The 20130-nt window shown below is 37.0% G+C and overlaps 1 protein-coding gene across 1 annotated transcript; it reads right to left on the bottom strand.

Moving 5' to 3' along the window:
• Positions 1 to 1557: 1557 nt before the first annotated feature.
• PREPL (prolyl endopeptidase like) lies at positions 1558 to 19621 on the bottom strand. Its single transcript, XM_029086796.1, has 14 exons — positions 19393 to 19621; positions 16507 to 16701; positions 15915 to 15981; positions 15047 to 15250; positions 12617 to 12740; positions 10119 to 10335; positions 9354 to 9539; positions 7695 to 7898; positions 6766 to 6941; positions 5090 to 5306; positions 4749 to 4898; positions 3664 to 3790; positions 2490 to 2572; positions 1558 to 1638 (listed from the first exon to the last, which is right to left on the bottom strand). Exons 1-14 carry the CDS (start codon positions 19609 to 19611, stop codon positions 1558 to 1560), a joined length of 2250 nt encoding a protein of 749 aa, XP_028942629.1. The 5' UTR covers positions 19612 to 19621.
• Positions 19622 to 20130: the final 509 nt, after the last annotated feature.

Genomic DNA, 20130 nt, shown 5'->3' with positions numbered 1-20130 from the left:
CTGTGGAGAAGAACCGTAAACCTGTCCTAAAAACCTGTGCTGTTTAAATGTGTTTATTTTTGTGAGGAAAAAGAACAGTTGCTTTTTGGGTGCTGCCCCTTACTGTTGCTGGTCACTAAGAGCTCCTGTGGAATCCAAAGCCTGTAGCAGTTCACAAACCCTGTGGCAGTTCACGTTGACTTTTAAAAGTCTGTAGATTTGTAAAACTTATTCTAAAGGGGTGGCTTCATATTTGTTAAAATAGGTAAAAGCAAGTATATACAGTTGTGATGACTTACCTCTTCTCTCAACTTCTAACAGCTGTGATTATCCTCAAAGTTAGTACAAAAAAGAACAAAATATAGCTAATTTGTCTAATTCTACACTTGGGACTCTATTTCCGATTGATTCCCCCCCCGATGAGTTAGACTACCTTTGCATTCTCTTACTTCTTTTTCTGCCCTGAAGGTGAGATGAGGTGTGGCAACTGAAACAACCCTCCTGAACGTCACACTAGTCCACATTTTGATTTGCGTTTGGAGCAGTTACAGTGGCGCATGTGCCACAAAGGAAGGACGGGCATTTGACTCGGTGCAATCTGTTTTGGACACAGAGGTGATCTAGGAGACTGCTTTGGTTTGAGGACCTTATGGCCACATAGCGTATTTTCCATCAACTGTCTGCACCAGTTCCTGGCCCTAGGTGTGCACCATGCATCTATCTCAACAAGCAATGTGTAGCAGTTTTGTGCCTTGCTCAGAGGTCAGCTAAGCTATGAATCAGGCTGCTTTAGTGGGGGTGTTGTTTTTGTTTTATCCTCTGGAAAGACTCTGGCATCTTCTTCTGGGGCATTCATCTTGTCTTCCGGAGGGACTTTGGCACCTCCTTTTTAAGATTACCATTATAGTTAAGGTAACTGCAAGATTTTGAATCTACTCAGATGAAAGAATTCTGCTAAAATTCCTGGTTTTGAGAGTCAATTTCTTCTTTGCAGTTTGTTTGATCCCACCATATGATCAGTACACTGTGTAGCTAGGAACGGCAACAGTCATCATAGAATCATAGAATAGTTTGGTTGGAAAAGACCATTACGATCAGCTATGTATCACCTATGTATGGGAATTAGTTTTAGAAGACCCTAGTGAGACTTTTAAATCAAATACTTCTTGGAGTTTCATTGCCTTGTGTAAAATGTGGTCTTGGAAGAGAGGGCTTAGACTGGAAAGGCTGCCTGTATGAAGTGCCTGTCTTCACGTTAGGCTTTAAGCACCAACCAACCGTTGTGCTTCAGCTCCACTTGTGCAGTGCTGCACTGCTTGCCTATGTGAACAGAACCCTACTGAACAAAATGATTAATGCAGGCAGCTACTTCTGTACCATCTGGCAGGGGAGAAATTCAGCTCTTAGTTTGTGTATTTGGTAAGCCAATGCCATGCCCAACTTTGTCTTTGAATTTCTTGTCTGCTTATGCCCATAAAGCAGAGATCCAAGAGGAGAGATCCTCTGGAGAAGGTGTTTGCTTTTCATACAAATAAAAACCCGACCTGCAGTTCTTCAGGCGGTCAATGTGTTTATTAGCTATTTGCAGGATTTGATATCACGTTGGAGATGGCATACTTCCTCCAGTTCTTTGTTCAGAAAAGCAAGGTGTCTTGCAACCTAAAATAATGAAAATATTTTATTGCAAAATAAAAAGAATTCTTTGCACTATAAACCTTCAGGTTCTTGTACAGCTGTCCTAATCGCCTTCCTTTCCCATGCCAGTGCTAAGCAGTACCTTGCCAGAATGAGGCTTTTCCTGAAAGAATTAATTTTGGGAATAACTGCCACAATAACCAAATAACATTTGCTTTGTTAAAATTAACAGTAATAAATCTGGATCCAACTGTGATAGTCTGAGACATCGGTGACAATATGGTGGGTCTTGGCAGCATGTTGCTTTTAGCCTGTATGCTCACAGAAAGTGCAAAATGTTGAAACCTAATTGTAGTCCTTTGATTATACAGATCATGCAATTCAAAATGAAAAGATCAAACCTGTCATATATGTTTTACTCATGAGGAAGATGGAAGTAAATAGCCAGTATGACAGTTTTAAGCACTTAATACTCTACAGTGCAAGACTCTTCCTGCCAGAACAATATTTTGCAAAACTTAGAACCTTTCATTCAAAGCTCTCAGCACGTTACAGTGGGAGTTTAATACTATTTTGAGGCTTAAGGCACAATGAAGCTCAGTCTGGCTCTGTCACTATCTCTTTTTTACATATTTTATAAAATTTTTTATAAATTTTACATATATAAAACCTGTAGTTGCTCTTGCAATATGCATAAAAGGTTGCAAGAACAACCTTAATTCCAGCAGTTTGTTGTTTTTTTTCTTTTAATAGTTACTTACTGTACTCTTTTAAATGTACATTCAGTGACTGCATGAACTACTAAGGTTGAAGTATCAATCAAGGGGATGCTTCCCTTCAACCTGTTATGGATGTGTGCAATAAAGGGAACATACCTCATTCAGTGAATCCTCCCAAGATGAATCACAATGACTGCCAGTTGCCTGGATGTCTAAGATAATATTAGGGATCCAATTTCCTGGAACAATAAAGCTAGCAATCACTTGACATTGAATGAACAAGGAAAACAGGTAAGTGGGGATGTGAGTTGTTTAGGGACAGATAATTCTGCCTTCTGTCCTGACAATTTCTGTTATTCTTTAAAAATAATAATAAAAAAATCTTATGGGGGTTGCTGGATGAACTACTTGTATTTGTCTTAACTACATATTTGAAGAATGTTTATTTAGCATGTTTCTTCTCTCTCTGAGTCTTTTTGGAAAGACGTGCTTTTTTCTTTCTGAGTAAAGACTGCAACAGCAATTGCAGCGCCTGCTATCCTTTCTCAACCACTGCAGTTGTGCTGCTAGCAGAGAAGGGGCATAATGAAATTTAGAAAAGCTAATTCAAGATCTATTTTGGTACTGACAGTAAAAGCCTCTCCCCAGATTAGATGGTACTAGAAAATAATAAGGCTTGAATGTACCTTTTGCTGGAAACAGTCCCAAAGCTAGTGTTAAGTTCCAGGTATAAAAGCAGCTATGCCTTGGCATTGTTGTCATTCTAAGTAGGACTAACACCTGCAGTTTTAGCAAACTGGGAAAAGCAGGTTTTAATAGAGCAGCAAGAATAAGATTTTTATCCATGTGTTGTTGAGAACTGCAGTCTGACCATCTCAATAGCTGGAATAGCCGGTGTGGGTTCACTGAGCCCTGTCCAACCGCTGCTGTATGTTGCGGCCCAGGAAAGAATAAGCCCAACTCATATTCTGCCAGGCTTTATTTTTTTTTTAATCTCAGAGGGTTTCCCAAGCCTGCTGTGGTTTGTCACTATTGGTATTTAACACCTATGGGTTTGACTGTTTGCAGGAAGGTCCACAATACAGAGGTACGTGGTCCTTCTTAAGGCTCTGGAGAGTGCATCTTAGAAGCTGAGGCTTATCTCTTTGTCAGTATGACCGCACATCTCATCTTTGCGGATAATGGACATTACTTCAGAGCTTTGGATACTGGATCATATTGTACATGTGAATGTATTTAAGGAGGAGTCAATCTCTACGGTGTTTAATTACATGACTACTAATATTCTGGTTTAGTTACCTCCATGCATCTGTAATATTCTTATTCTTACCTTGCTTACTTGTTCTGCTGGCATGATCTAGTGCAGCCTCCCTAAGTTTCTGAACATACTGTAAAACTCCTATTAGTGGTATCCGCTGATCATCTTCATATGCCGTAATAAAAACTGAAGGATAACACTGAGATTAAAAAACAAAACCAGTTAAAGACTTGTTACTTTACGAGAATAATCAGTTGTCACATTCTTCTCTATTTATCTTACTATACTACTTGTTATGGTTTATCTGGAAACACATCTCTTGCATAATTACTTGCTCTTAAAAAAGCACTTCTATCCTTCTAACTGCAAAAAGTACTTTGGTCTGAAAAATTACTTCATATTATGGGATCACTTACTTGCAAAAGGTAATAAAAAACATCCTCTCCCCACTAGTAAAAGTCTGACACATGTCTGCTTGCTGATGATTACAAAAAAAGGGAGGTAGTAATCATGGAACCGTTCTCCTTAGAACAGTAGTTGAGGTTTACTTTTGCAGTCTTTCTACACATAAAAAGTAGTTGCTTTATACAGTAAGATTTTACTTAATGAAGCTATGCAACACAGCTCACACATTACTTCAGATAAAGAAAGATCTCCTCTGAGATGACGATGTCAAAGTTATAGCTCCTTTTCCATTTAATTGTTTGCCTCTGAAAAGGTATTTAATCAGTGGAAAACACCTCCTTCCTCCTGTGACAAACTCTGTAAAACCCAGTAGAACAGAAACCCCCCACATAAGGAGAAGGTATTTTACATGTTAATGTTTGTTATGCAATAGAATAATCTATTACTTTCTATCTGTCCTATAACAACAATAGTTTTTGAAAGCTATTTATTCTTTAGGACAAGGCGTTTGGTTAATTTCAGTAATCACTTATGACTCCAAATATTGCTAAGATTATTACTGAAATAGTTTATATTTGTATTGATGATTCACTTTAACACAAAGCAGCAGCTAAGACAATACTAAATACTGCAGTTTAAAGCACTGAAAAGGTAAAATAGACTTTTTAAAAAATTCCAGTTATCTGCTTTTTGTTTTCTTATAAACCGCTACATTTTATTACTTCAGTGTTCCGCACAGAAAGCAGTTTTACCTGTGTCTTAATATTCTGGTATGGACAATAGCTTTTGATATACTTCATACATTTTTCATCTGCTAATGGATTTCCCCATTCTTCCTGTTCTTCAATTGTCAGTGGGAGATGAGTTTTCATCATTGTATTTAGAACATCTACGAAAGGAGCCTTAGAAGTTATTAAAAAAAAAAAAGAATTGGCAAATAGGACACAGAACCTCAAATCCTAGGTCCAGGTTTTCTCAAACAAATGAGGAACGTGAATTCTGAATTGGAATGTTTCCAATTCTGAAACTGGTAGAATGAAATAGAAAATAAGAGTTTAATGTCATAATCGGTAAAAGGTCTGCAGCACCTCACCTGTAAAACCATGGCTCTGATAAGTTCTGGATCAGTGTTGCACAGGGCTCCTGCAAGAACTCCTCCTGCACTGGCAGCAGCTAGTGCTGTGTATTTTGGCTGAGAAAATCCTAGTTCGTGCAGCAGCATGATGCAAGCCTTAAGGTCATGGAGACCTTTCTGTTTATTATACTGACATCCATCTCTGTGCCACCTAAGGCCCAGCTCTCCTCCGCCCCTGAAATTTGAAGCAATTCAAGTTAGAGTCTCTTTGGAAAACATTACATGGCAAAGCTTCAGATAATGAAAGGACAGCAGCAGCCACAGAACTGCAAACCCATAGTTTGCCTTCCCAATTAACTCTTCTTTTCTCTATTCCTGTCCTTCATGGCTAAAATACACACGTGTAAATGAAAAAAAATCTGTGCATGATGATTGGTGACAATCCTAACTGCATGAGGGCACTCTGTGGCCTTGTGTGCTTCTGTCCTGGAGCTCACAGGAAAAGCACTTCAGAAAATGACACTGGAATTGTAGGCAATACAAGATCAGACACTACTATTATCTCTTTATACAGAAAACTACTAAAAAGATAACTGAAAGATTTTCAGTACTTATCACTAACACTAGCATTTATTAAAAACATTAAAACAGTATTTTTTTCAGGTCTGCACTGAGATGCTCAAGATGCCTTCTATGTAGCTTAAAATTTGTGACTGTTAGAAAGTTTCTTTTTTCTCCTAGTTTGTGAATTCCAAATACTACTCAAAATGTTAAATTTTGGAAAACTCACATAATTTAAAAATGTATTTATATTCATTTTCATGCAACTACAATTTTGGTTCTAAGCCACCTGAAGTTTACTTATTCAGGTTTCGAGTTTAAAGTTAACTCATTAGTCTGCAAAAAATACTTCATCTTTGGATGAATAATCCATCTAGGACTGACTTGCATCTTAATGTACTTAGAGGGGTGGGAGGAAGAACAGCACAATGCTTGCCACTGCATTAGCAGACTGAATATATTTGTATGCTGAATTTGTTTTGGAACTGGTATTTCAGACAGTTGCTCATTCTCCCCCTTTCTTCCCCTTCCTAAAGGGGGGGGTTCTTTTGTTACCTTCTTTACCTCCTGAATTACTATCTCAGTGGAAATGTGAAGCCTATTGTACGTGGTGGTTTTATAAAACTAGTAAATTTGTAGCTAAACTGGAGACAGAAAATTTAGCCAATAAAAGAACAAGGGATGCAGGTTAAATGCTTAGTTGTTGCTGTAGAAGGCAAATGGCTTTCAGAAGACGCAGACTGAACATTAGTACACAATGCCCTCGGAAAGAGAGGGAGGTAGCATGTCATTGCAATTTGGACATGCTATCAAAATTTTTCTTGAGCAAAGACGAAACAAGGAGTAATCAGACTTCAAAAGATTAAAAGTTACATACAACCATCCTGTTGATTTAAGAAACGTAAATGCAGTATGTGGTCTTAAAAGTATAATTTCTTTTTCCTGAGATTTTTTGTTGTTGTTGTTAAAAACCACTTTAAAAAAAAATCTATAAAAGAGATGGAAGTGAAAGGCATGAAGAATTAGGTATAGCTACATGAAAAAGTTATTTTTGTACCCCTTCAGTTGCACATCAAGAAATATCTGTATATCCCACAGATTAAAATCTTAATTTCATTTTATATTTAACTTACCTAACATGGCAATATGCTAATATCCAACCCTCTTCAATTAACATCAGCTTCTCTTCTTTAAAGCTCATGTTCAAATCTATGCCATAAGCTCCATATACATGAATCAGAAGTGGTTTCCTGTGTAGCTCTTTAGAATTCATATTATGAAAAACTGTAATTGGCACCAAAGTTTCATCCTGGAAATGAAGGAGTATTTTACAATAAAGGACATTTCAGAAATCTCAATGACACATGGCAATGAAAACTTCAATTATTTATTTTAAAATGTGGTTTTTTGATTACAGTAATTTTTTTCACTTAGAATGTACAAAGCACTCTTGAAAAATAAAGCAAGAGACTGAACCTCTGCTGTGTAGGCTTATAGATGCAGAATATAAAATTCATTTAAGTGCAACACCTGAGGAGTTTTTAAGCTACCAAACCACCCAAGTCTTCCTTTCCTCCTTTAACCCCAAGAATATCTATTATTAACAAAATAGTTTACCACTTACTGCAGCACAAACTCTTTATTAACATCTCCAATTTTTTCAACTCAGGCTGTTAAAACTTTCCTTTCTTGATCTACACTGTGCAGCTGGTTGTGAGGTGTTCTTTTCAACAGCTGGCATCTTTTTCATTTATCATGGACAGTATGATACCATAAATCAACTAGCAATTCTAAGTTATACTGTACTAAGATTCTTGACTCATCGTGTACTGTTATCTCCTCTAGCATGCCCAGGTTAATGGAAAAAAAAATTCTTATCACGACTCTTTCTTATTCCTCTCTAAAGCACTGAAGAAAACACCCACTGTTTAGTAACTACAGCACCAACTGCTCTTTACATATTTTTTTTTTAATCTCTGTTCCCTGCCAAATGCATTTTCTTTAAATGGGTGGGGAGGAAGGGAAGAATAAAGGGAATGGGAAAAGAACTGAAAAATCTTACCTTGCTTTTAGCTAGTAAACGTGTAGTGTGACAATTCGTTATAATTGGTACCTCTTGCACAGCATGTTCAATGAGATTATTTTCTTCAAATGAATATGCAAAACGCTTAGGGGGGTGTACTGGAGAGGTGAGCTGAAAATAGCAAGTGCTGGTGGTATGTTCAGGATGAGATTCCAATTCAAATTCACAGGCCCACGTAGGTAGCTGAGAAAACACGGCATTTCAAGTGAGACCCTTATACCGCTTCTGTAAATTTTGCCTAGTGTGTCCTTCAGAGGAAAAGATTTTTAGTATCAAGATAATTATCTTCAGTTTGTATGTAGCACAATCTGCATTTCTTTTAAATTCAGTAATGAAAGAGTCAAAATGAAAGACTTTGCCAAACTTTTCCCTTAAGGCCATTGGATGAAGCTCAACAATGAAATAAAAAAGGAAAAATAAATGCAAATTCAGTTTAAAATGGGCATTAGTGCAGATTTTTTTTTTAAGTTTAAAACATTCTTTGAAATTATTCTGCATTGTTTTTATTTTTTAGATCTTATTTCCTCTCTGATTTCCAGTTCTACTTCAACATGTTATAAAGCCAAGTCTGTGTCAGTTGTTATGCTTTTGCTCAGTAATGCTAAGCCACTGAAAACCCCTGCCTCTTAACTTCATTCCTAGTGCCAGCCATTGTGAAGAACAAAACCTTTTCCTGGCACATTCACCCTCAGACACTTACTGCTATTATATTTAAGATTTTTAACTCTGCTAAGAATAAAAGAAATCAAGATTCATTCTTTGAGAGCAGCAGGGACATAGTCAAACCCTCTGCCAGGCCACTGCTTACTTGGGTTAGGTTGCTGGAGACTTCTGAAATGGCAGCAAAAGTCCAAGTTCTCTGGAGTAACTGCAAACCCTTCCTGAATAAATAAACTAGGACCATTTTAAAAAATGAAAGGTTTCAGAGACCATACAGTGTACTTTGCTGAAAGCCTTTTTCTGTAGCAGTTTTATAGAATGCAGTATTGGTAGCTTGGCACAATAAACTTGCAAGTTCTTCAGATTGTATTTTTCAGGCAAACAAATCAATTAAATATTTCATCTGAATGGTCTCCAGAAATCATGGTTTTGAATTGAGTCACTTTGTTTTTAATCCACAAGTATTTAGCAACATCTAGAGAAGGGAAGAAATACTTTGCACAAATTGTACTGCAGTATCAACTCTTCTCATTTATTATGGGACAGTGTCCATATTTGTCTTCTGAATGTTCTAATCTTTCTTCTCTGGGAGGGCCAGGCTTCTTTCCTTGCACACGCTGATGAGTGTAACCAAAAATATGCTCAGTAAAACCAAGAAGAGTGTTTAGGGAATCAAGTCCTATTTTACATTAGAAATGTGCTGTATTGTAAAGAGCTTGACAGTAATGAGTTGAAGAAAGACCTAACAGATAAGATAGCTGCTCTTTACCTTTCTGAGTGATACAGTAAGCCACCATATGAAATCCTGAAGAGCACCTACAGGTAATACAATTACTCACAATGACAAACTTAGCAGTATTATAATTTCCAAACCACTTCTACTCTTGGAATTTATTTTGCTTTCATTATAGTGTTATGTTAAAAAAAAAAAAAGGTGCTGGAAAAATATTATGCTGCTTAAGCCAAACTAAAACTTACCTTTATTGACTGAACTGAATATGAAACAAAAGAAATCACACTTAAGTAAAGATAACCAGCATTCTTCAGGAACAAAATACAGTGATCACTGAACATCTCCAAGTCTACTAGCTTGGTTTTCTCTTCCACTGCATAAACTAACTGCCAGTTCTCCATACCACTGGAAGCTACTGGTGCCTTCATCAACTATAAAAACAAAAAACAACCTCGCTTTAGTAAGATGCAGAAAGAGTTAGAAATGAGATGTACAGAGATACAGGTGATCTCCTGCAACATTTTTATTGCAAAAAAATACTGGTTTGCATTGGAGGGTTTTGCCTGAGTAGAACTGGTACTTTTTAAACTCCCTTGACTTGGGCAGAATGGAAGAACAATTTGGTAACATATGGAAAAGTAAGTTCAATTCACATAGATTAATCTATAGAAGATTTTCATGCAATAAATGCTTTCAGTGTGGCCAGCAGAACTGTAGGTGGTTTGGTTATACAGACTGAGATCACCAACTTAAATTTTAATAGAGGGGAAATGACTGTTAAAGCACACTCATTTCCTGATGTTGCCAAAGGAGCTGGAATCAAATTGGCATGCTATAGGTGAGATTCCACATACTACTCTCAGTCTTTCAATCCATGCAGCTCTCTAATTCTCTGGAATTATTTCAGTAAGCTGTGAAGCACAGAATTAAAAGCCAGCCTTACTATTTCTATATTATCTGCAACAGATATCTGAATTAATCCTATGAATCTTATTATCAGTTAAAATTACCTTATATTCTCCAGGTTCTCCATAGGTAGTGAGAATATATAACTCATCATTTCTGTGCTCAACGTGGTAAATGACCCCTTTTGTTCGTGCTTGTACAAGAGCGGGTAACTTAAAAGGATGTCTACAGTCAACCAGCCAAACTTCAGAGGTTGTCTTGCTGTTGCTGTTGATAGTGAGGAAGCGCCTATCTTTTGTGCAATACAGGTCCACAAAGAATCTATCAGGAATAATTAAAAAAAAAAAAAAAAAGGAAGCTTAAACTTGATTAGTATTTTAAAAATACACCCATTGTTTCAGAATCATGGGCTTCCATCTGCAGGGTAAGAAACAGCATGCCTATAAGTAGGCTGGCAAAGTTCCAGACTATTTGGTTCCCAAACTCACTCCTGCTGCATTTATCCTGGGACTCAAAAACCCACAATCTTGTGTGTGGAACCTGGAATCTGCAAGGAAAGCAGTTCAGTTGTTGCCCAAGTGAATCCAGGTTTTTCTATCACTGAGATAGACTGGAAGCGCATTCTCTAAAATTCAGGAAAAATGTACAACTTTTTATTGAGCTTGTAACCCTGTTTTTTAAAAGATGTAACAATGGATAATGAAATTTAATAAAGAACATCATGTAGGAAAAGCAGCAACAAAAGTAGGAGCTATTATAAAGATAAACTGATAAAAAGCCTAAGTGTTACTGACCTAACTGTCTGAAGCAAGTAAGACAAAAGAGATTATTTGGAGAAAAAAAAAAAAAAAAAAAGACAGACAGTGTTGCAGTGATAAAGCTGGAAACGAGGAACTGGTTTTAGAACTATCTACTGGTTTTAAATGCTTCTAAAATCTAGAAGCAGAAAGCAGAATGATAACCAGTGGCTGGATGCTAAAATTAGATGAGTTCAGGCTGAAATTCAAATTCAAATTTCTAGTGAGTCATCCTAATTAACTGAAATGTCACATCCTGGGACATAGCAGTTTCTTTGCCATTTTGAATCTTTAAGACTGGATGTCTCTAAGAGCAAAACTATGTCCAACACAAAGATCCAGAAGATTTCATCAAAAACTGCAGGGCTGAGTACCATAATCTGCATTACACAGATCAGATACATGATTGCAATAATGATCCCTTTAGACTTCAAAATATTTGGTGAAGGAAAGGGTGATTTAGATAGATAGCATTTTTCACTGCCTTTTAATTATTTGCAGGTGGAGGAACTCAAATTTTTTTTTGTACTATTGTTTTTTCTAATTGCACTCTCTTGACATCTTTAGGAGGACAGGCACAGAGGGGGATCTAAAGTCTGCAAGGAATCAGCCTCCTGCATCTCGAATACACACAAATTTGGCAATCTCTACTGAGCACGGCACTGCATTCAGTAGAGATTCCAACAGTTCAGGCTCTGCTGACCTTACCTCTAAAAGAGTCAAGCTGAAATGCAGGTTATACTTCTACCCAGGGACTCCCACCTTGATATTACAAATTTTTCTGTTGTTTTTGTAGCTTTTTTTACGGAAGTCAAGAAATTTTCAGCTTCTAAAAAAAAAATATATTTGATTGCACCTAAAAGAGCTGGCGAGATGCAGAATGGAACTGCTCAATGGCAATACAAAAGAATGTCTTGCCATCTCTGATGAACAAGTGAGTTCAGTTATGAGCTGCAAAAGCACATGAACCTTTAGAGTAAGTTTCTAGTAGATTTACTATAATGACTATGACCTTCAGAGTTATGCCAACAGTTTCCCTGTAGGGAAGTGTCAGGTCAGTGCAACTTGATTTGCCAGAAGTATGCATCAAATACAGCTGGAACAAAAGGATCTTATTTACTTCATCTCAATTGCAGAATTTTTTCTGTTTTTTCAGATGGAGGCATAATTGAAATTTCTTTACTGAATATGTAACTTGAATTAAGAATAATCACAAACATTTATGGAATGCTGTACAAATCTACCACATGCTACATGGCTGAAAAACTAGTTCTGCACTCAATTTAGCAAGAGCCTTCTTGTCTTCCTAAACCATTGCTTAAAGAAAGGTTATTGAGAGGGTATTCAGTCAACAATAGTTCTATCTCTGGGAATGCTGTAATGATTTTACTCATCCATTACCCAGAGCAAGGATTAGCCTGAACTTCTATGGTTTTTAAAAGATGTATCAGACATCAATAGCAGAGAAAACAAAATGAAATCCACAGTCTGATTTACCCTGTATGAAACTGTCACACATTCATTAAAGGACACTCTGACCTGAGACTGACCTTGACATTTATAAACTCAGCTGAACTCCTGAGGTAAGAGAGGAAAGTTAAATCTTTGTTGATCACATATCAAGAGGAGAACAGAGCACGTTCTCATACTGCATAAGGCACTACTGACAGCAGAACACAACTTAAAAATGCCTTTTACCATTTGAAATATGATACGGAAGAATTTGTTTGCCAAACCATTTATATTTTACATATAAAATACTCTAGAATACGTAAAGGACTTGTTTTATTTTAGGTAAGTATTACCTTGCATCTTGTTCTGTATAAACTAACTTAGTATGTTTCTGATTAGTGAAAGTGGTCATAAACACATTCTGGCATTTAAGGTTCTTCTGACTTGTGTAATACAGAACATCATCTGTAGCCCATTCTGGAAAAAAAGATAAATGCATATCAAATTTGGAACAGTATATACTATTGCTGAGAAAAAAATGAAGCTCCATGAACACTGGACTCAATGCTGAAAAAGGTGGGTTGCAGCCAACGTGGAACTGAGGAGAGCACTTCTACGTCCCAGAGGCGTAAGTAAGGTAAGTCACAAAAAGATTTTTCCATGTTTCCTCTGAATCCCACAGAACAAGAATCTTGGGTTGTTTTTTTATTTTTTTTTTAAAAAAAAGAGCAGAGGACAATATTCCAGGGCCCAGGAAGAGGAAGCTCTTAACCCTGTGGGGGTTCTGGAGGTTACAGGAAAATAGAAAATGTGTGGCTGTTTAAAACTGAGCAGAGAAACAGAGGTTTACAGGGAGTCAGCAAGATAATAAAGAGTATGAGCCCTGAACTGCTGCATGTGACTGCATGCAAACCATGTAGAGAATAGAGATGATGCATGTGCTCCATGGGTACTGCTGACATAAAAATTCTCCATTTTTCTATGCTTGTATATGTGTTCACCAACACTAGAAACGAATACAGGAATACAGGAATATTTGCTATGCTATTCTGAAGTTTACTAATTTGACTGATCCAGCCAAATTACTGCTTTCTCTGCTGCTCCTACAGCCACTGGAATGATGTTTAATATAAGTGCTTTAAAAAGTTATTGTATGCTGTCTTATGCATAGATTTTCAGTACAAAACCCAAGGAAGTACCACACTGAAGTAATGCAAACAAGGGGTAATGGGTTTAAGCTGAAAGAGGGTAGATTTAGATTAGGTATTAGGAAGAAATTCTTTCCTGTAAGGGTGGTGAGACACTGGACCAGGTTGCCCAGGGAACTTGTGGATGCTCCTCCCTGGAAGTGTTTAAGGCCAGGTTGGATGAGGCTTTGAGCAACCTGGTCTAGTGGAAGGTGTCCCTGCTCGTGGCAGGGGGGTTGGAACTAGATGATCTTTAAAGTCCCTTCCAACCCATACCATTCTATGATTTGCTATCTGAACAGCAATGTGGCTCCAAAGTGTACAGGCAGCTGAGGATTCAGTAAGAAGACAAGCCTTCAGAAGGGAAATCCAAGTTCTTCTACAGCCTACCATTTAAAAAACCACAGATGTAAGTTTTCAAGAACTTTTTATTTGTCTGCCTGCTATTGCTTATCATGCAATACAAGCATGTACTTTGCAAGTGGTGATAAGACCTGTCTTGCTCACAATTGAGGGACCTCTGTATTTCATGATACCTCTGTACCTCACTTACACCTGAGTAAGTTTACAAAACAGGTGTAATCTCTACCATTCTAACAGTCACTTTTTGTACTCTTATTAAAACCTGCCATAATCTGTCACACCCACGTAGGCAACAGGGAGTTGGTTTCTTAAATGTACTGATTCTTCCAGACAAACCCAGATAGATGTTCTAATCAAGTATAGTGAAGAATGTCACTGGCAAATTTCAGGCCTGGTTTTCAACAGGCATTTTAAACTTCAATTGTGCAAACACAACATTAAATTCTTGCTGCTCTCAAGTTCTGTAACTAGCAACTTTTACCTAGAGTTTTAAATTCTTGCCCTGCCCAAGCAAATTGCTTACTGTAGTATATATACTTGATGACATCTAACAGCATAATCCAAAATACAAGATGTGTAGCTTGTATACACACCATTGCACTCTTTTTGCTATATTCTTTAACGTACTATAAAAGTGGAAAGATTTCCCATTCATTTCAGTTTACCTCTGCTTATTTTAACAGCAATGTAAAGCTCTGTCATCTATTCTGAAAGAACTGACTCCAGGCCTGACTGACTTCTCTGGGCTCTGAATTGTGACACACATCCTAGAGTCCAGTTGCAATTCCAGCCAGTACTTAATAGCAGGCAGCACCTGCACACTTCTCAGCGAAGCCAAGTGCCTACAGCTATCGGTGACTTCCGCTGCAGCTGTAAGGGTTTCATAAGTAGAATGTTTCTCAAAAAGATCTTTACATTGCAAATAGTTATGTAAGTAATTTTTTAAAGAAGCCTATTGGATTAAATAAAAAGAATGATATGCACGACTGTTCAAACATGTATAAATGCTTGCTTTTACAATGAAGGAAAAGTTGTATCATTAAAGTAGTCACTCTCACCCACATTGGATAATTTATAATTGTGCAGTGTGGAAGAAATCTTAAATAAGAAACAATTAAATCTAAAAATGTTTCTTCCTGATTTTTATTAAAATATTTTAATACTATTTGTAGACTAAAAAAAATGCTGTGTTGAAAGCAGGTGTGATCCACAAGATATTTATCAACAACTTACCAAAACTGAATACATTTGAAATTACTTTTTCCATGACTGGAAAATTACCAAGTTTCATAATAACGCAGGTTGCCTCTTCAGAATTTTCACTTTTTAAGCTGATAGCCATGTATCTCTGATCTGGTGAAATTCTGATCCGTTGAATAAAGACATCAGAAAAGCCAAGATCTTCAGTACTGAATAAAATGTCAACATTTCCTTCATCTAATACATAAAAAAAATAGAGATAGCAAAAAAATTCTGTAATTAGGCATTGTCAAAATGAACAGTGGGTGTTAATGCCTGTATTTAACAAGTCTGCCTGCAATATTCACAAGCATACTACTAGAATTTATTAACGCCAAGTATTTCTCTTGCAAGATATTCGCAAATGCACTTTGTAAAATAAACAAAAACTGACAGTTCCAGAAAAAAAAAAAAAAAGTCTTGTAGTTATTATTAAGATCTTAAAAGTGTAGATAGTGGCTTCTAGTAAATGTATTAAATCTTAAAGTTCAGATACCTAAAGCATCTGCTGTTTTTACTAATTAGTAATTTCCTCCCCCTCACTCTCTTGGATGTAAAAAAGCATGAATGTGCTTTTCCTTTTTCAAAAAGTAGTTAGGGCTCTAAAAATAAATGACTTCTCTCTTTCCTCTCCAAAAGCTTGCCTTAGCATCAATATATACTATTCCCTAACTCTCTTCACCTCACCTTTTCAGATTCAGGATTCTAGAATTAATCAATAATTAAAAATTTTATAAAAGTATTTTTAGTTTAGTTATTTTAAGAAACAGAGCAATTAAGCTTAAATGTATGAAAAGTACACTAAGTGATATATATACAACATTTTTAACATTGTACCATGTTAGGAAGAGAAATGCCTTACCATCATCTGCTTTTGAAAGAAATACACAGCCATTCTCTTCAAAGTACACATTCTCTCCAAACCTGATCTGTTCAATACAAACCAAACATGTTTCAAGTCCAACATATAGTTTGACAATTTCCTTAGAATCCTTATATTCAATCATTGTTCTGTAGAACACAATTGTAACACACACAAATGACAGAATATAGCAGATATAATTGATGCTAAAGAAGGAATTGCATGCACCAGAAAGGTTCTTTGCAATTTAGGGTACTTAAGCTACCTATACCTGCTCTAAATTTAACAAAAGGCTCAGATCACCTGCAATTGCTCTTGTAACTCACGGTGTCTTGTATTCTTTACCAAAAGTCAGATGATTATTGTATTTTTCCTTGCTTTTGCCTACGGAGAAATTACAGTATATACACTATCGTAACAGATACAAGCTGTTCTAAACACATGCTGTTACTATCCACAATTATTAAAATATTCAACACTCAAAACTTCCACCATAAAGTAACCAGTAAAACACCATTTCATAGAAGGAATGGCTTCGCTGCCTTTGATTTGTACTCAGTGATGAAAAATGTTTGCATTTTTTGCCACTTACCTTTGGGCTTCCTGAATTGAATGCATACTTGTGCAATTCTTTCAATTTTTCTTTGATTCTTTTTGTCATAGCTTTGTATCTTGCTGAAATGTCATTCCAGTTTTCCTGCTCTGATTTCAGGAGATTCTTGTACAAAAGCTCTGATGTTATTATGGATGTATTTTGCTTCCTTTTGGAAGGGATTTTTGTTCCTTCCTCCTAAGTAAGGAAACACAACAATGGCTACAAGCCAACATTCTGTACTCCAATATGAATATATTGAGGCAATAATGATATTTCCTGAGCTACGGACCCAAAACCAACTTTGCATTGTTACAATAGTACATGACATTAAAAAGAAAAACCACAGTTGGAATAAGTTTTTCTTTTTAATTCTTCCTGCTCTTGCCTGGAGGCATTGTCAAATATGCTTTACTTGACACATTTATTGAGGTCTTCACTTCAAAATTCCGGGTACTATTCATGTATGCTCTTAATTTATTATATGTAAATGTGTTTGTTCTTGTTCTAGAACTAGTTTTTATTTAATTGTGATGGAATTCGGTTATTTTTCCTTCTGAGGTGTCTTCTCATAATTTTTTTGTCTTAAGGGTATCATTTCTCAATTCCTTTCCCAGATAACAATGCTACCCACACCTCTGTCCCTAGGAGTCCTAGCAGCTTGTTCAGGTTCTTGCTCCACCTCCTCAAAAGTGTTAGTATAAACACTCATAAGGCGCAGAATGAAGTGAAGCAGTTAACTGATACGGGTTCTGCAACGGTTTTATGAGGAATAAGCTTAAAGATCTGGTTTTCCATGGGCAGACTACTGCTACCTCATTGCCAATAAAGCTGTCTTGTCTTGTAAAAATGTTAAAAATGTGTTAAAATTGCTAGCACCATGCTACTTCTTTTTGTCTGCTGTAAAATCTTGTTTGATCAAATAATAAGCTTAACAACATATATTACAGAATATAACACTGCACAGATCACACAAAGTAGCATTTTGTAACATTCAATGTATTATGTGAATGTGTCTAAACTTAAAAGCAGCATATACTTTTTACCCCATCCTCACGTTGCATGAAGAACTGATGGTTTGTTCCTGGTTTGTCTTCAAATGCATGTGATCTAAACTGTGCATGTTATGAGTAGACTTTGAAAAGAAGAGTAACTATCTGCTCCAGTTACTGAACTCCCTATGAATGTAAACCCCATCATTCCGGAGAGCATATGAGTGTTCATTACTGGTTCAGAGCAATGGTCCTTCTAGCCTAGTATGTCAAATCAGAAGCACAAGTCAAAGAACTGTGAAAGCCCTTAGAGAAGCTCTGGAGCAATTGTGCCATTGGATAAGGTAAAGAAACTGCAGGATCTGTCAGTTCTACCACAGTCACTGGAAAAATTGCTGTAAGAAAGCACCATTCCCCAAACCAGAAGCAAGCAAACAAAAACCTCACAGTGGCCACAAATGGATACTTAGGAAGCAGAAGAAGGGGACAAGCACAGATGATATTCCCAACACGTATTCCCCCAGCCTTCAACCATTTTAGCTCAGGAACTGCCCGAGCCAAGTATGTTTTCTGGATACTTAAAAAGTTTTTCATGTACGTGTATCATCTCCCCTTGTAACTATGTAAAACTTTAGCACCCAAAACTTAACTTGGCAACTTCCACACTTTATGAATCTTTTGATGATTCTCCTCCTTTTGTTTTCAACAGTTCCCATTGTATTTACTTGGAAATATTATATAGAGCTGACAGCGCCAGTGTAGGTACATATAGTGTATATATATATATATATTTTCCCTGCCTGGGGGAAAACAAGTTACCTAGAAAAGGCATCTAGAAAGATTTTGAGGGTAGGAGAGGATCTCTGTGACAGACAGTCTGCAAACATTTGTTCCAAAGCAAACAAGCACAGCTTCCTTTCAGTTAAAAACCACTTGTTTGTATTCTGGAATGGTGTTGTAGACCAGCTTTTCTAACTGTGTTAGTAAACTGCCAATGAATAAACAGAACCACACATTCTCATCCATCAAAACTTTGTATGTTTTCCTTGAAACTCTTCTTTACGTTTCAGACACAGACTTAGGAACTGTTGACATGGTTAGAAATAAGAGGGTTACAACAAGATGATCTTTGGTTCACCTTTGAAGAAACACTGTCTACCTGAAAAAATTTTAGAACAAACACACATCCATCTGAAAACGAGTTTAACATAAAATAAACCAAAACACCAATCTTTTTAAACAGCATTAATGCATTATGCATATAAATTGATTTATAGGCTGTCATACTGCAGTAAGCTTTCATAATACCTTCAGAAAACTCTGTATTACAAACACAGGAACAGAAGACCTGCAACTATTTCAGACCATTTTCATGTGCATGATACATTGCCACTAATTTACACAATATTTACTTACAGAAATAAATGGAACTAGCTTCTAAAGTATAGGTTATCACAAGTTAATACAATTATGAAAGGCCATAGAATATTTTAGTATTTAATATAGTGCAAACCATGACTTATTGGTCAGCACAGAAAAGGTCAAGGTTTTTTGAGCCAGCTCACATTGGTTAAGTCTGGTGTCATCTGTTTGCCTCTACACTAGCTGATCTTTCCCTGCAGTTTTCTCGTGACGCTTCATCTGAATCTTTCTGGAAGATACCAGTCTTTTAAAAATTGCTGCAGCAGGAAAATAAACCAAAATGCAGCTTTCCATCAGAACAGTAGAGCAAAGCTGATCTATAGGATATGTCTTTGAAGAAAACTAACATCCTAGTACTTATCCCCCTGCTTCAAACCCTTCAGGAAAAACGTGTTTCCTTAACATTTGAGAAATATGGCTGGCTTCCTTAACAGATGTGCCAAGGTGGTTGTCTATACTTAAAACAGCATACCTTGCAGGAAAAGAATCTCCACGGCAGGATGCTTCCAGGTGGCACAGCCTTGCGTGTGCATGCACTTCCTGAACAGTTCAGGATGTGGCATTTTTTTGGTTTTATTTTACTATAAAGACATACTGTTTGTAGGTGGTTATGCTTAGAGTAGTATCTGACAGTGAAGCTCGGCCCTTGGAGAAGATTTCGCAGTCCAGCACACAACGTCTTAACCTTCATTTCTTGATAGTCAACCTGCAATTTCTGAAAATCCCAAACTGCTGATCAGTACACTGTCAACGTGAAATATACATAACATAAACTGAAAGTAAAACTTCCTCTCTTTCAGAGAGAGGAGGCTGATTCATTAGGTAAATCAGATGAGAAGTAAAACTTAAGCTGTTTCTTGACAAGTGGTACCCACAGCCTGGCTGGCATATGAACCTGTGGCTCCTGGTGGTTTAAAGTTTAGTGAAACTGAATGAAACAAAAGGAAGATGTAACTGAGCGTATTTAAATGAACCAAAAACTGGGAAGGTTTTGGAAAGCTTTTTGGGAAGCTTTTTCCCCCTTTAGAAGTATCATCGAACAATAAAATCACTTTTGTCTCAAGAGGGGGACTCGGCGGCCAGACCTGAACCCCTGGCAGGAAAACTGACAGGTTTGCGGCCCGGCGGGCTCAAAGGCCTCACGTTTCACCGCCCGCGTTCCCGTTCCCCCGTTTCCCCCGTGGTGAGGGCCTGGGGAGCCGGCCCGGCC

The sequence above is a fragment of the Antrostomus carolinensis genome, unplaced genomic scaffold (genome assembly GCF_000700745.2).
Source record: "Antrostomus carolinensis isolate BGI_N321 unplaced genomic scaffold, ASM70074v2 scaffold1939, whole genome shotgun sequence".
NCBI classification, from domain to species: domain Eukaryota; kingdom Metazoa; phylum Chordata; class Aves; order Caprimulgiformes; family Caprimulgidae; genus Antrostomus; species Antrostomus carolinensis.
The sequence above is the reverse complement of the archived record's forward strand: the minus strand, read 5'-3'. Positions and strand labels throughout refer to the sequence as shown.

Bases quoted from the DNA above. Each gene is read 5' to 3' on its own strand.
- PREPL (XM_029086796.1), bottom strand. From the start codon at position 19,611: ATGAAGGTTAAGACGTTGTGTGCTGGACTGCGAAATCTTCTCCAAGGG. The intron at 5,307-6,765 runs GTAAGTTAAATA...TTCAAATTTCAG, and splicing joins TTAGCATATTGCCATGTTAG to GGGCGGAGGAGAGCTGGGCC. The intron at 3,791-4,748 runs GTAAAACTGCTT...TTTTAATCTCAG, and splicing joins ACCAGAATATTAAGACACAG to TGTTATCCTTCAGTTTTTAT.